General features: G+C 36.7%; 1 protein-coding gene and 1 long non-coding RNA gene across 2 annotated transcripts; one reads left to right on the forward strand and one right to left on the reverse strand.

Annotated features, from left to right (window-relative positions):
- Positions 1-1,030: 1,030 nt before the first annotated feature.
- On the reverse strand, positions 1,031-2,423 carry LOC139854786 (uncharacterized). Its single transcript, XM_071844069.1, has 4 exons — positions 2,369-2,423; positions 2,179-2,252; positions 1,358-1,555; positions 1,031-1,267 (listed from the first exon to the last, which is right to left on the reverse strand). Exons 1-4 carry the CDS (start codon positions 2,421-2,423, stop codon positions 1,031-1,033), a joined length of 564 nt encoding a protein of 187 aa, XP_071700170.1.
- Positions 2,424-5,034: 2,611 nt separating this feature from the next.
- LOC139852322 (uncharacterized) lies at positions 5,035-5,404 on the forward strand. The gene is made up of 2 exons (XR_011761018.1): positions 5,035-5,091; positions 5,185-5,404. It is a non-coding gene; the product is annotated as an uncharacterized lncRNA (long non-coding RNA).
- Positions 5,405-16,188: the final 10,784 nt, after the last annotated feature.

The following is a 16,188-nucleotide window of genomic DNA, read 5'->3' on the forward strand; positions in this document are numbered from 1 at the left end:
TTTAACATACGCTTGGCCCTATAGCATAGCCATGAAAATGAAAAAAAATAATTTACAAGATCAACAATGTAACGTTTTTCAAAGATTTGTCGTTGAATAAAAAACAATTTAGGAGCCGCCAAATCAACCAATGAACCGCAACAATAATCGAAACAACTGAGTCCTTTGAATGAGAAGAAAAATTTTCGAGTCAATCCAACTGACAACCTCTTACCATGACGAAAATAATTGCAACAGTCATTAAATCCAAATAATGATCATCCTCCATGTTACTTTTTTTTTTTTTTTTTTTTTTTTTGACAGCGATTGGGATCACTCGAGAGGGATTAAACCACCCGTTGCGATTATCTCCCGTTTCGACTATGCCGATGCACCGATAATAACCCCGCCCCCATCGCTGCCCGGGAGGAAACCTTGAAACCATCCAAGGGCACGACCAAGTAAAACTCTCCCTCCCCTTTACCCCCCAAACGATATGGGAAATGTACCATGTGTGGATACTTCGTGACAGGGATGAAATTGTGTTTTTTAATATGTAGCCAACGGGGGTCGAACTCCTGGCCTCCCCTAAAGGGGGCAGGCCACCAACCGCTGGACCACATCACAACTTCTTTCCACGTTACACAACAAATTCACTCGATTTTCAACCATTTATGCGAAAGGTTAACTTGATTCGGGAGTCTGTCCAGAATAAGTCGCTAAAAAATATTAACTTTCCCGGGCAATAACTATTTTCACAGCCTGACCGATGAACTGGACGATAATGACACCCTGATCCTTGTATGCCCTTGCTGAAGAATCGAAAAACATACCACTACCATCTAGCGACCATTTCCAAGAATCACGAAGATTAAAAACAATAACAATGGACAACGATTCACACAATGAACACAACAATTATAAGATTCTAGACCGAGTATTTTCACGAAACTAATACCAAATCCATACTCCATTCACGCACATGTTGGAAACCAAAGCTTCTTGGTCACGATCAGGGTGAAACAAACTGTTAAATTTGACACATAACGGATCATCCACTAGAACCATGTATAGCCTTAATAACATTCACCCATAACGAATCAACACCCGCGAGATATCTCCATCTCCATTTCCACTTTAAAATAAGAGCCAAGTTAAACGACTTTAAACTACCGATATTGAGGCCCCCTTTATTAAACAATGCCAACATGTTGTCCCATGTAACACAACTTATTTTCTTTAAATCGTTCCCACTTCCCCAAAAGTGATTGGACCTTAAAGATTCCAACTATTTAAGGACTGTAACCAGGCACTTGAACAAAGACAACAGATATAAACTCAACGATCCCATGACAGACTTGATTAAAGTAAGTCTCACCCCGGAGGACAAGAGAGGAATCTTCCAAATACCAAGCCTCTTATGATATTTAGAAATAAAGTCCTGCCAATGCAAAATATAATTCATATATGCTCCGATCCTCAACCCTAAGTATTTTGTGGGGAGAGTGCCAACCCCGATACCATGCAAATAAGATTTCCCCACATTAATAAAAAGTCTAGACGATAAATGAAAAACCTGTAGCACACAGATTATGTTATCCAGGTTACATTGATCCCAATCAGTCAGGATTATCACATCATCATCGTAGAACAGATGTGAAATCTCGATATTCGAGTTACAACCTTCAAACCTCTAACCAAATTATAACTCTTCGCTTTCTCGATCAGATAATGTAGCCCTTCCATCACTATAATGAACTAAAACAGACTAAGAGGGTCACCTTGTGTTGGACCCCTTTGGACCAGAAACTCCCAAGTAGGACTACCGTTAACCAATATAGATGTACGGGATGAATAAAAGAAACCCTTTATCCAATTTCTCTAAGATAAGCTAAGACCGAGACATCTTAAAAAGTGATCTAAGAACAACCACTCGACCGAGTCGTATGCTTTCTCAAAATCAATTTTGAATAACATCATTTTCCTTTCGATTGTTTTTCATCAACGAAATAATCTCACTTAGAATTAGAGGGCCATCCAAAATATGCCTAACTTTTATAAATGTCGGTTGGTCCGGGCTAAAGAATTTAGCAATAACATGAGCGAAGCGGTTCAATAAAACCTTCGAAATAATATTGTAAAGTACCCCCACAAGTGAAATCGGATGATAATCTGCAATAATAGATGGATTTTTTTTACCTTCGGGATTAATGAAAAGAAAGCTGAATTCGCCCCTACAGAGCGACAAGCATTCAAAAAAATAGCTGCACTTCCTTGCAGATATATGGTTTAAGAGAAACCCAATAACTCTTTAGGAAGAGAAATTAAAACTCTTCGCTTTCTCGAGAACAGATGTGAAATCTCGATATTCGAGTTACAACCTTCAAACCTCTAACCAAATTAGAAGTCTTCGCTTTCTCGAGCAGATAATGTAGCCCTTCCATCACTATAATGAACTAAAACAGACTAAGAGGGTCACCTTGTGTTGGACCCCTTTGGACCAGAAACTCCCAAGTAGGACTACCGTTAACCAATATAGATGTACGGGATGAATAAAAGAAACCCTTTATCCAATTTCTCTAAGATAAGCTAAAACCGAGACATCTTAAAACGTGATCTAAGAACAACCACTCGACCGAGTCGTATGCTTTCTCAAAATCAATTTTGAATAACATCATTTTCCTTTCGATAGTTTTTCATCAACGAAATAATCTCACTTAGAATTAGCGGGCCATCCAAAATATGCCTAACTTTTATAAATGTCGGTTGGTCCGGGCTAAAGAATTTAGCAATAACATGAGCGAAGCGGTTCAATAAAACCTTCGAAATAATATTGTAAAGTACCCCCACAAGTGAAATCGGACGATAATCTGCAATAATAGATGGATTTTTTTTACCTTCGGGATTAATGAAAAGAAAGCTGAATTCGCCCCTACAGAGCGACAAGCATTCAAAAAAATAGCTGCACTTCCTTGCAGATATATGGTTTAAGAGAATCCCAATAACTCTTTAGGAAGAGAAATTAAAACCATCTGGACCGATGCTATGTTACTTTCACAATCCCATACCGCCTGTTTAATCTCGTCATCCAAAACTTGTGAATCTAAAAATTCAGCATCCAGAGGATATGGGACCTTTTGAAATGCAAAATCTTGAAGCATGACATCACTGTCAACCCTTTTAAAACTTTGAGCTGAAATAATTATAAAAAACTACTTTTAATCATATCCGGATCAGAGCACCACACCCCATTAATTAACGTTAACATTAACACCATTATATTATATATTATATTAATATTATACTTATTACAATTACAATTGAGCAAATTTTTTTTACTGTTCCTCAACAGTAAGGTCATTTCCGTCCTTTCACACTAAAAGCTAATGCTAGATATTTTTTCCATACAACCTTCTACCATCTTCACTCCCTCTATGCCTCTCTCTTCCGTCACTTTTTGCAAAACCCACATAACTCCCTCTGCATCTCTCTTAACAACCTTCCTACTCCTTGCTCCCATCTTAGCATCCATCAAAACGTTGAAACGACGAATCATCATAGCCACGACCGACTTCAGACCCTACCCCCTCCCCGGTACACACCGGGGACCGAAAAAAACGGAACTGTCCGCCGACTGAAAAACAAATCGGAAACGGAGCCAAACGATTTGTAGCCAGGAGAGGTATAATCTGAGACCGTCATCAAGGCTTTATGCGTGAGGTTGTATAGTCTTTTTATGGTAATTTATTTTGATCGTGTAAACAGTTTTTACTTAGATTGTTGGGTTTTTGTTACAATTCGAACATATCGATACTTAATCGTGTAAATGTTTTGTTTGATGATAACTTTTGATCTACCACAAAATTTGGTTGGCTATATCAATCGTTAGTAAGGTCTGATTAATTATATCAGATTTTTGTTAAAACCCTTTTACGTTATAGTTGCAGATGGCTAATTAATATGTGTCATTTTTTTTTAAGGTTAGACATAGATTGAATTTGGGGATTTTCGCTGTCATATGGGCAAAGACTTACTTCTACAATCCAAAAGAGATTTGGTGCCACCAGATGATTCTAATCGGATGCTGAGGTTTGCTTTTTATTTAGTTGTTTTTATATTATGTGTGTATATAATAATTAGTTTTTTTTTTCTTATAAGTAGTACAAATATAAAGCTTACTCCATTTTTTGATAATTTATTTGTGGTTTATATGGGTTGTGAATAGGAAATTATCAAATACGTGAATGCTATTTGAATCATTTTGCGCTTATTGTAATGGTATGTTGCATAAGTATCAACACATGTATTAGTTGCCAATAGAAGTTTAAATAGAAGTTACTAGCAACAAGTGCAGCCAATGATATTGAACTTTACTTTATACTGACTGCGTATTCAATTCAATGTTTATATACAACTTGCGGAATTTCCTTTTAGGTTTAAAGCGCCAAACATCCTTTGGAGATCTTCCAACGAAGACTCCCGATATTTTTTGTCCCTGGACGATTTTTTCTCGAATGATGTTTTGTCAGTTCCCATTCATCGTTGGGATATAGATATCTCATTTTGCGATGATCTCATTTTTTTGGTAAAGCGTCTGCCTCTATCTAACTAATGCGTTTCAATGTTGCTTTTTATTGTGGTATAAAAGAGGAAACTATGTTATTTCCCATGTGTGTTTAAATTGGTTTGTTACATGTTTTTTTAGTTATGGACAGTTTACGACATATCTTATTTTCTTACTATTAATGCGATCAATTCTGTTACTTTGCATTACAGTTTCAATTGGTGTCACTTACATTTAAGATGTGCTTTTTTAAGTTTACATGTTTTTCAACATTTGCTAACTTATTGATGTTAGTGACAATAAGCATGTTTACAGGTTGTTATTATTCAGTTTGTTTCCCTTTTATCAGGTTGCATTTAAAGCTACATTTGTACTTCAAGTCTCCATTTGTTGTTTTATCTTCTTTATGATAATTTATTTAACCGTTGTTATTATGTCGAATGACTTATATTTCCTTATGGTTGATATTTCTGATTTCTATTTCCTCTATGGTACTTTTGGTAGTTAACAGTTTATGAACTTTGTTGCAGCTGCCAATGTCAATACTGGTATAGTTTATCTATTGTTTTTGTGTTTGTTGAATTACATTGTACACATATTATACCTAATGTTGGCTCTTATTTTTTGGCCGATTATGTTAGGTGACCATTTGATTTCAAATATGGAAGATATTCATGGTTCAACCAGCTCATTATCAACTTCTGATTTTAGCTTTGTTTGACTCTCATTAAGTTAAAGTTGGTAGTAACAGATAATTAAAGGATGTGATAGATTTAAGGTTAATTGTCTAATTGATATTCCAGTTAGCTCATATTTTGTGTGTAAACTGCAATTTTATTGTGTCATTCATATTGTCCTCCACTATGTTGAAGGCATTAGTTAACTGTGGTAATTATTTTTGAGTAGCAATACTATATAGGTTCACATAGTTGATAACAAACTAGCTGTACATATAGAGTCAAATTGGATGATTAATAAAATGTGAATAATTTGATCACTAAAAAGCTAGCTGTATGTATACTTAAGAATATGAAGTTAATATATTATATAGATTATGTTTTTGGTTTCACTGTATCCTACCCATAGAAATATGCTAACTGCAAGTCTTCAACCCGAATGCATATCAGGTTGGCCGCCGCAACGCGCGGCTGGCCACCTGCTTGTTTATAACATTGGAGTTGCGATTCTGATTCAATCTTGCGTGAAAAAATTTAGAGTGATCATCACCACACTCCACCCATTTAACTCGAGACTTTTGAAAACGATCTAATTCAGAAAATTTGCCCAAAGTGTCGGACTCTTTTCTTAAATTAACATGCTTATCAAGACCAGCGTAATTAGTGATACCTTGATCAATTTTATCATCAATCACCACAATCCGAGCAATAATCTGATGTTTTCAGTTCAACTCTACATGTTTAGACACCTTGAGGCTTGACCCAGTCTTTTAAGCGAGCCTTAATAAATTTTAACTCGTCAAAAAAGATCCATCAACAATATTAATCTCCTCAATAGCCGTTTGTACCATCGAATCAAATCCATATCGTCCAGTCCGCGAATGAAAGAACTTAAACATAATAGAACCAAGATTAATCTTCACGTTGAAAAACATAACAGGAGAATGATATGATTCACCTCTAGGAAGGACCACACCTTTAATAGAATGTCCATTACCAAACACATTGTGAAACACAAGAAAGCGATATAATTTACTCATTTTCGATCCCGGTTTATTTCTCCAAGTGAAACGTAAACCACAAAGTTGCACGTCTACCAAACCCATTTTCGAAATAAACATATTAAAATCATTTGTTTCTAATAGGGAATACTCATACCCATGTCTCTCATCACTGCTTTGAACCACATTGTAATCCACACAAAGAATATAACCACTTTGACGAGCCTCCATGAATGACCGCAAGGCATTCCACACTTCTATTTTATCACCAAGAGACCAAGGCATATAAATATTAATCATATAACAATCTCAATTCCGCTTACACCAATTGCCTTTACAAATTATATAGTTATTGTGACAACAGATTGCCTCCTTAACAAACAAGTTAGGGTCCCATAAGGATACCAACCCGGTCGATCAACCATGGATAAGCTAACCGTATAGTCAAACATTTAAATACCCCATATGCTTTTCAATCGAAACAACAACAACCAATTCATTTTTGTCTCCCAGATAGCTTAAAACTCCTACAAAGCTCTTGAATCCAAGTTCGTTTCTTACATTCTTAGACCTTTAATATTAATGGATAGAATCTTCATTTAAACATCTTGAACATGCCAATCGAGTCCACACCATTAGTAAAATTACACGCCGAAATGTCTATACCAAGCTTGTTACCAAGATCCAACAAGTGTTTCTTTACAGCATCCAAGTTAACCCCCTTTCCGTACTTCAACCCCGAACGATCCACATACCTCGTATGCTTGCTAGACAAAAAATTCTAGAATTGTGTATAAATATTCACATTACTCGTAGGCTCGTAGCCACATGGGAATCATTAATAGATTGTTTCTCACAAGGAACATTCGCCACATCATTGTTGTTTACATCCTGAAAGTTATATGCGTCCTCAGAAAATGAAGTAGAATCAACATTAGTATCCACTCCAATCTCATTCATGTAATATGCTCCAATATTAACCTCCTCTGGGACATTCACATCATTTTCATTACCAAACATAGAGCCCATATCAGTGCTCTCACCTTCATCACTAGACTCTCTAGTGTCCTCTATTAAGTCGATCCCCTAGCTGCCAACCTCCTGAAATCTAACATGGTGCATTGAGCCCGAGACTTTAATATGTTTAATAGAAGAAGGTGTTCCATAGATTTATAAGTTGCAACACATACACGCCCTACACTCGTTAGTACCTTGTTGCACTTTTCAAAAAACATACCAATCAAACTTGCATCTTTCTTAAATGCCTTTGAACCCCATGCACAAATAGGCAACCCAGTAATCTCGACTGAAATCAATCTCTCATCCACATAAAATTCATCTGAAGCAGGTTTTATGACATAAAAAACCTTCAACAAATTGTTATTGTTTTTGAATGCTGCACAATCGGATGCGGATCTGAATTGAACCCATATCCAATAACCGCCAACATGTTTGATCTTAACCCCTTCAAAGCCTTAAATAGAGAACAACTTAGCTAGCACAATAATCGTTTCGATTATTTTGAGTTTAATTAACACAACATATTCGTGACTCGTAATATCTAAAAATCAGCATCCAAGAGTCCAAATCACACGATTAAACATTACAAGATGGGTATATAGAATTTTTACCATTAACATCGCCCAAACATGAGTTCATAGGTGAAGGGATCGAAGGAGGAATCAACTTCGTCGGATTTGTCGCTCCCATGCACGTTGCTTTGATAACTTCGTCAGTTTCTTTACGCAAAGATGATGCGGAATTCTTCTTTCGGTCAAACTTAGGCATATCAACAAACACGTGAAAGTTACCTATCCATATGTTTCCAAGCCTACAAACCATCTCTGATTCATTTTTCATTCCCATATAATGTACAAAATCAAAACGCTTCCTAAGCTTTTATCGCTTTCTGGCAAGAAAAACATCCACCAAGCATGCTACCCGTAACATAAAATGATGTCTCCAAATTGTCTTCAGCTTTTTGAAACGGCTGTTGTATACGGGTAGCATGAATTTGATTGTAAGCTTGATGTTGCGTGTATTCCCAACTATCGATAACCCCCTACCCCGACCAATTATCCAGAAAAGAGATCAAAATGAGAAAACGGTAATCAGATATATGATGTCGAGGTGGCGGTTTCCGGTGGTGTGGTTCTGGTGCCGGCAATACAAAATTTGGGGAAAAGAGGATTCGATTAGTGAGTTTTCAACTTAGAACTTATATTAATATATAGCACATCAGACGTAATTGATACTCCGTATATGAATATAGTCTTTAAAGAACATTAAATAAGACAAAGTAAAGATGATGGATAGAAGAGGAAATAAGATTAGGACATATACTGAGATAATTAAGCGGAAAAAGGATGTATATACATATATGAGTTACAGTACGAATTAGATTAAACGAATCTTAATATCAACAACTACAATCGATACATTACAAAATTGATACCTAAGTTTAATTATGGCGGCTAACAAAAAGCGTCATTTATGATGCGTTATATAAACCTTAATTATTCATAATCGGAATGGTTTAAAAGTTTGAATAAAATTGGATTGAATGTTATTAACATGTTTAATTATCAATCTTAATGATGAATATAAAAGTTGTAATAATTACTTTATTACAACTTTTTGAAGTAATAAAATAGAATATAGAATATAGTATTTTAATAAGTGTTTTTGATATAATTTAAAGAGGATATTACATGAAATTTGACGTTTAATGGTTAAAGGAGTATTTTAACTCTGAATGGCTCAACACTGAATGCTGAACCAGTAATGTACAATTCAGCATTGTATGTCATTCAGAAGTAAACAAACGCGTTGATTCAACATTGAGTCATTCAACTAAGAAGTAATCAAAAGTAGCAATAACCCGAAATAAAAATCAATGTTTTGACAATGAGTGTAAGGAGTATTGTGACGCTATTCGTAAAAGAGGAGATAAGGTGAAAACTGACAATGGTTTGAACAAGTTGCCTAACCCCAATTTGAAAACACCTTCATTTATAACTGAACAGGGGTTGTTTGTTAAATCACCAGAGAAATCTCCTATTTTCGATACGGTTAGTGAAATTCGAATGGGAACAGGAAATAATACACTCTTACAGGCGGGTTTCAAAAATGATTTGAGGGTGCAAAATAGACCACCTCTAGATGGGGGTTCAAAAAAGATCACCTTCAAAGAGTAACTTCATAATCTCAATAAAATAATGGAAAAATTAGCGGCCGAAGAATTGCCTTGCAAAAAATCGAAAGCATGAGATTTTGGTTGCAACTGTGCTGAGGCGTTCACATGATCTGGCAACACGAGTTCCATTTTCTCAGAAATGCTAGGTCTTTTTTACAACCACCATCTTCTTCAAGTTTCATATTTCAATGAGTATCTAAATGTATTGCAACAATTATGTTTGCATCACTTTGGGCATATCTCACGTTGATCTATCATAATGGAAGAACTTTTCTTGGAATGCAAGCAGCCGTTCGGTTTGAGCCCTTAGTTGTTAAGTCTTTAGACTTCTTTGTATTTAGTATTCTTTTTGTAAGCTCCACGAGTCTTGATAGGTTCAATGTTTTTGTTTGTTGTATGGGTTTGAACACCCTCTGTCTTTGTAATGGTTTTGGTATACTTCATTGATTCAATGAAGGTACCTATCTTATTTGTTAATAAATTATCTTTTTCGCCGAAAAAAAAAACACACCTTAGTTAAACACCCTAAAAGAACATACTATAATAATATGTTAAGTTCGTTTCCATCAAAATACTCTCATTTTCATTTTCTACTAGAGGCCTAGATGTCTAGAAGATCAATATCTTGTGTGTTACACTGAATTTATCTAAAAATATGTGTTGGGTTTTTTATTTGGTTTCCAATTATGTGGTTAGCCCAAGCCCAACAAATTAAGCCCAATTGATTGTTTGACTTGGTCAACCATCAAGGGGGCATTTTTAATTTGAATTTGTGCAGCTGTATTCATTAATTAAGAGAGTAGATAGATCAGAGAGATCAAAAAGAAAAAGAGAGATTCTCAATTTCCGTCTAAAAATACAGCAGTTCAGAAAATCGACGATCCCCGGAGATCCGACCGTTGAATCTTCTCAATTTTTTGGGCTGTGTCTTCCTGACATCAGTGCCAACATTTTCAACCGTTGAATTCGTCTAATAAGGTCTGTAGGTCGTGATTTTGCTGCTGGAACATAGAGCAGTTTATTGGGTGAATCTTTCATCTTTTGTCTTTAATTTCTTCATATACTTGTTGATTATTGTTGTTCAAGAGTATGATGATGTTGTATACCTCTAGTTGATCTAGAGAAGGATTATTGTATTGCTCTCTTTGTTGATGATAGTGGAATTTAAGTGGCTTACGAGTCCCGTGGTTTTTACTCTCGATTTTGAGGGGTTTTCCACGTAAAAAGTCTCGTGTTTTAGTGTGTGCTTGATTATTGTTTAGCTACTGATTTGGAACAGATTTGGGGACTGATTTAGGTTGGTTTTGATATAGCTTGTTTGTTAGTTTCCTCACAGGTTCATACGGGTCGGGAAATGCTTGTCAAACGGGTTTGTTTCCGCTTTGTAGATTACCCGTTGTGATTATTTTCCCATCAATATGTACTTTGTTGATTTTAAATATTACAATAATTATTTATTATGTTAGGAATTTAGTAGGCCCTAACAAGACAAGTGATTTAAACCAATCCCATGAACGATAAACGAATAATAAAGCATGAAACGATAAATAAAGATAAACGACGCGGTTTAACGTGGTTATATCCCAACTTCAAATCTCGGAGAAGGTTTACTTCACGGGCGCAAACCAGAGATTTTTTCTTATAATTTTCTTGCACATTGTTATGGGTTACATAGGGGTCTATTTATAGGAGATAACAAACAAAGAAATAGCTTAAAGAGCAAGCTAACTTATTCCAGAAAATTCTAGCCGCCCAGACACTTTTTCGCGATCTTGAGCTTCATGCCCTTACAAAATTCGCGATCACGAGATCTTCCTGACACCTTGGAACTTTCTTCTCGAATACTTGCTCCACAAGTTGCCTTAACCTACAAGCTATCCATTCTAGAATCTTTCCTCTGATTTCCTTTCCTTTTGTTTAAAGATCCCTATATATTCAACAATATCCCACTTGGAACCCATACTCGTCAACCCATTACTATGTTCCTTCAACTCCAACAATAACTCTAGATTAGCCGATTATCAACTCCTTTTGATACAGCCGGATGAGACACCTGAATCACGCCGCACTTCACTCGTTAATCCATGAGTAAGTGAAGTCTTTTGACACCAAAAACACCGCTGAGCGATAATTCAATCTCATAGTTACTAGCGTGGGCCATCTCGGTATCTTTCGCCACCATCTTCTAACACAAAGATCATCTTCTTACACTAGAAGACCAATTGAAGCGAGCGAGACTTTAATCATCGGATTCTTCCATGAGACAACATTGTCTCACCGATCGCTCTAGACGTGTCCAATCCTGAACTCGCATGTCAATGATCACCCTCATACTGAATTTCCCATCTATCTATGATTTCCTTTTACCAGCAACAAGAAAACCCAACAAACGCCTTTGTAGCCTATTCATCAAGGTTTCCAAGTGAGAATGCAATCATCACCTCGAAATCTACCACCTTTTTCACTTTCTGCTTTCTCGCTGGTACTACACTGACCTCCTCAGAGCTATGAATTTCACAATCCCCATCTTCTCAACCCAAGCACGCTCCCACTGTACGAGTAAGAAATAAAGTACGACTACTCGAGAAGAAACTTGGTTCGTATAATTAATCAGTTGTAATTTTCTTTGCCATTGGAGAGAAAAACAAGTAGTCAAAGCCCTAGTGTTATCTGGAATCAATGCACTAAACCTGAGAACATTGGAGAAACAAGTCGCTAAACCATGTCCACAACTCCATTATTCGTCAAACTCTCACTAGCTCAATAACTTCCATCAGTTACCAAACTCAAAACGAGTTCCCGACACTCTTAACGATCCTAGAAAGCACAAGTTTCGGGACTTGCAAGATTATATGCCCCTCTTCCATCACCTGAAGAATTCTAATTGATCACCCTCGAAGAAGAATCACTCTTGGTGAAACATCAACCGAGAACCAAGCAACCGTCGAATGCGCTCTATTCGACACCCTTCGACAATAAATTTTCTTTTGTGACTAGAAACTCTAATCCTCCCACATATTCCATAATCCCTTGAATATTAACCAAATACCATTGGTCATCCCGTTTGAAAACCTGTAAGCAAAAAACTTCCCCGATACTCCCACTATCATTTTCAACTCGATGCATCTTGTTCGTTACCACAACCGCTCTAAAGCGAGAGAAGAACACCCTCCTGAGCTCCCGTAACAAACCCACATCTCTGAAAACACTACTCGTACCGCTCAAAATTTCCGAGACAAAACCATCTCGCGTTGGCGTCATCACACCCGAAAAGTTCACCTCGAAGACTGCACAAATTCGAAAATCATATCTCAAGATTCAACAGTCAGATCGGCCTCATATTTTCACCACCTGTAGATCAGTATGTCTTCTATTAGCAAACAAACAATCAAGTTGACCCAATGGTTAACGAACCCGATATGAATTTTGTTAGTTGAATGTTGGTTAATGGACTAACCGACAAAGTTAAGTATGATGCTTAACCAAATAATATGTTTTGATGATGACACATACATATGCATAAGTGATGATCGACATCTTAACATAAAACACGCAAGTTCACTAATCCATACTTAATCTTGCAAATGACCAAATCAAAAAAAAACTTAGAATGAAAACAAAATCATTTAAGTTACACGGTCAAAGGTACGGTCGACCGTATACCTGACCGTAGAAGACCAGACTGAATCTGCAACGCAGTTTTGTGAAAACAAGTTGCACGGTGGCCACCACGGTCAATCGCAGTACAACCGCAGAATTCACTGTCACCATTTTTGACCAAATATAGTTTGACCACTTCCCGACATCTATAATTCATAAAACTTTTCTCAACACGCTTAGAATAGATGCCCTTTCCATACTCAATTGAGTTTTGGTCATAAAAACGCTAATTTTGGTTAATCACGCTTAATTACACCTTAATTTCAATTTAACCATGATTAAGCATAACACATAAGTGTTAATCAATATCTTGTGATCTTAAAACTTATCTAGACATTCTTAGGATGATCACCAAGTACCAACACACATAATCTAATGTCACTAGAATACTAATTATAATTAAAGATTACTTAGTGACAAATTAAGGCTAAATGAAGAACAACACTTTAAAGTATAACTAGTAAAAACTTGTAATCCTAAAATAAACTTAGATACATTTAGGATGGTCACCAAGTCCCAACTAGAGATTGCTCTTCCCTTGTACATGTGTTGGACATTAATGTGTGCTTACACATTAATCATACAATGTGTTATATTGCAAGTAACCTTGCCAAAGCTTAAATCATATTGTTGGGAAAATATCTATATGATTGATATTAGAATAACTATCTCTTGCTATATGAGAGTATTACTTGCTACTTGCTAATATGTTTGATACTTATTAATTTGCCAACTTGTTAACATGCTCTTAAACTTCCTATGTGTTATTTGTTAGAACACTAGGATTCAAATAACTAGTTTACTTCAAGGAATTAAGTGTAACATGGTTCACAAGTAATAATGGTCAATAATCTATTTGGTCTTGTCTAAGTAACACATTATGTAACATGTCCAAGTACAACTTAACATTGATGTCTTTACACACTTAATGCTTAACTTAGAAAGTCACTTTCAATTAATCTTTACTTAAAATGAACAAGATTTGTGATTAATTGAAACTAGGAAGTTAATGACATGTTGACTAGTCTTTAGGATTGAACAAAATGCATTAATGAGCCTAACTAAGTCTTGACCAAACTGAGATTACCGCAAATGACAATCAAGACACTCCTCCAAAATGTTTGGTTTACCACATATGGAGTGTCATGTCATTTTCACACAATAAGACCAAATCTCACACACTTAATGCATGTAGTACTTGTATAGGATATTGGGTTTCTTTTGCAGGTGCTAAATGAAGTAAAAATATGGTGTTCAAATCTGAGTCAAACGGCTATACAACGGATACAAATTTTGGACAGAGGTGCGCACGGTCGAACCACGGTCGAATGTGACAGTGACCATGTGGCAATGGCTAGTTTTTGAATTCCACTTTAAATAGCAAGCATTGGAGAGCATTTGGAGCTGGCCCTCTTGCACATTTCAAATGCACATTTCTTGTAAGATCTTGTTTCAGTTTCAGTCATGTTCAGTGGAATGGGACGCCATCCAAGAGGTGGGCTGCCGTCCACTAATAAAGGACTGGACACCGTCCAGACATTTGGGACGCCGTCCAAATGGTCTGATTGGCCAGCTGTGTAATTTTAAGATTTTAAAAGGGGTATGTTGGTCTTTTCACTTGGTGGCCGGTTTTAAGCCACAAATGGGCAAGGTTGAGCTCATTCAACCTTATCCTCAGCACACAAACACTCTCATATTCAAACCCTAGAGAGAGGAGGAGTTTTAGAGTGAGAAAGCTCCATTTGAAGAGGAAGGAGTCGGATTCTCGCCAAAGCTCGGGTTTTAAAGTTGTTCATCTCGTTTACGGCTACGTTGTGGTAGTATTGGTAAGTTCAAACTCCAAATTTCATTTGTTAGATTTGATATTCAAGTTAGGGTTTGAGCTTGATTAGTTGTGAAACCCTTTTAGATGATGAAGTGGGTTTATGGTGACTAGTAATTGTGGTCACTTGGCGGGTTTTGGGTTGGTTGATGTTTTAGCCATGATTAGGCTTTGATAATGGGTATAATTACTAGTGTTAGTGATTATGGAAGTGTTGGAACCTATTTTGGGTATTTAGTTGACTAATTTTGAAATGGGTCAAAGTTAGGGTTTGGTGTCATTTTGAGCAAGACGAGTATTTAACACTTGTGTTTGGGTTTAATTGGCGTATCAGGACCATTTTCACTTGTATTAGTGATTATTGGTTAGTTTGGGCGCGGTTTGTGCTTGGAAGTGCATTTGGGTCGAAATTGCACTAAGGGTCAATTGGGTTGGTTTGTAAATCCACCCCAATTGTGTTGTTTGTATTGTGATAATGGAATAGGTACTTTCCATTGACGTGTTGCGGATTTGTTCGGTTGCATTCATCAAGACGACAAGGTGAGTGTTAATATCCTATGTGCATATGTATGTGTAGGATGGGTGCTGGTCGGGTGAAGTGGTTCTCGGTTATAGAGCTCACTTCACATATAGGTAGATTTGATGGACTTGCGTATAGGTCCAATTGGCACGGTTGTGCATTTTGGTTGACCACCTTTGGTGAGGTGCACACTTTGTATGTACGTTATCACATGTGCTTGTGATGTGGATTATATAACCCCAATGGCGAAGGGTTGGTATTGAGTTGTGATTGGATAACCCCGATGATGTGGATTTGTATAATCCCGGGACCGTGGGTTTTGATTTGGGAAGTGAATCACGTGTGGATGCGGATTCATGATGACGCGTGTAGTTCGGTCATCTTATTGAGGTAGTAGTCTCGTGTGGATGCGGATTTACTAAGGCTCGTGTAGTTCGGCCAACCTCGATGTTGTTGTGGTATTGAAGATAGTAGTCACGTGTGGATGCGGATTTACTAAGGCTCGTGTAGTTCGGCCAATCTTCTTTTAGTATTGGGTTAAGGGGTTAACCTTGGGCGTTTTACGCTTTATTGCTATATATATCGTCGTATTGTTGTGATGTAGCTAGCCCTCTGGGTGTAGCTTGATAGCGTTGTTCATATCGTTGTTGGTGAACTTACATTGTTGATATTGTTAGCTTGTTGTATAGTGATTGTACGATATGCTTATATTAACTTGCCTTTATGCTTGGATGCTCCGGTATGTGCTATTTGATTATTCGTGTGGTGT

This window comes from Rutidosis leptorrhynchoides, chromosome 6, assembly GCF_046630445.1.
Source record: "Rutidosis leptorrhynchoides isolate AG116_Rl617_1_P2 chromosome 6, CSIRO_AGI_Rlap_v1, whole genome shotgun sequence".
NCBI classification, from domain to species: Eukaryota; Viridiplantae; Streptophyta; class Magnoliopsida; order Asterales; family Asteraceae; genus Rutidosis; species Rutidosis leptorrhynchoides.

Coding starts and splice junctions, on each gene's coding strand:
- LOC139854786 (XM_071844069.1), bottom strand. CDS start 2,423: ATGGAAGGGCTACATTATCTGCTCGAGAAAGCGAAGACTTCTAATTTG. Junction 2,253..2,368: donor GACTTCTAATTTGGTTAGAG/GTTTGAAGGTTG, acceptor TATATCTGCAAG/GAAGTGCAGCTATTTTTTTG. Junction 1,268..1,357: donor TTCCTCTCTTGTCCTCCGGG/GTGAGACTTACT, acceptor GTCCTTAAATAG/TTGGAATCTTTAAGGTCCAA.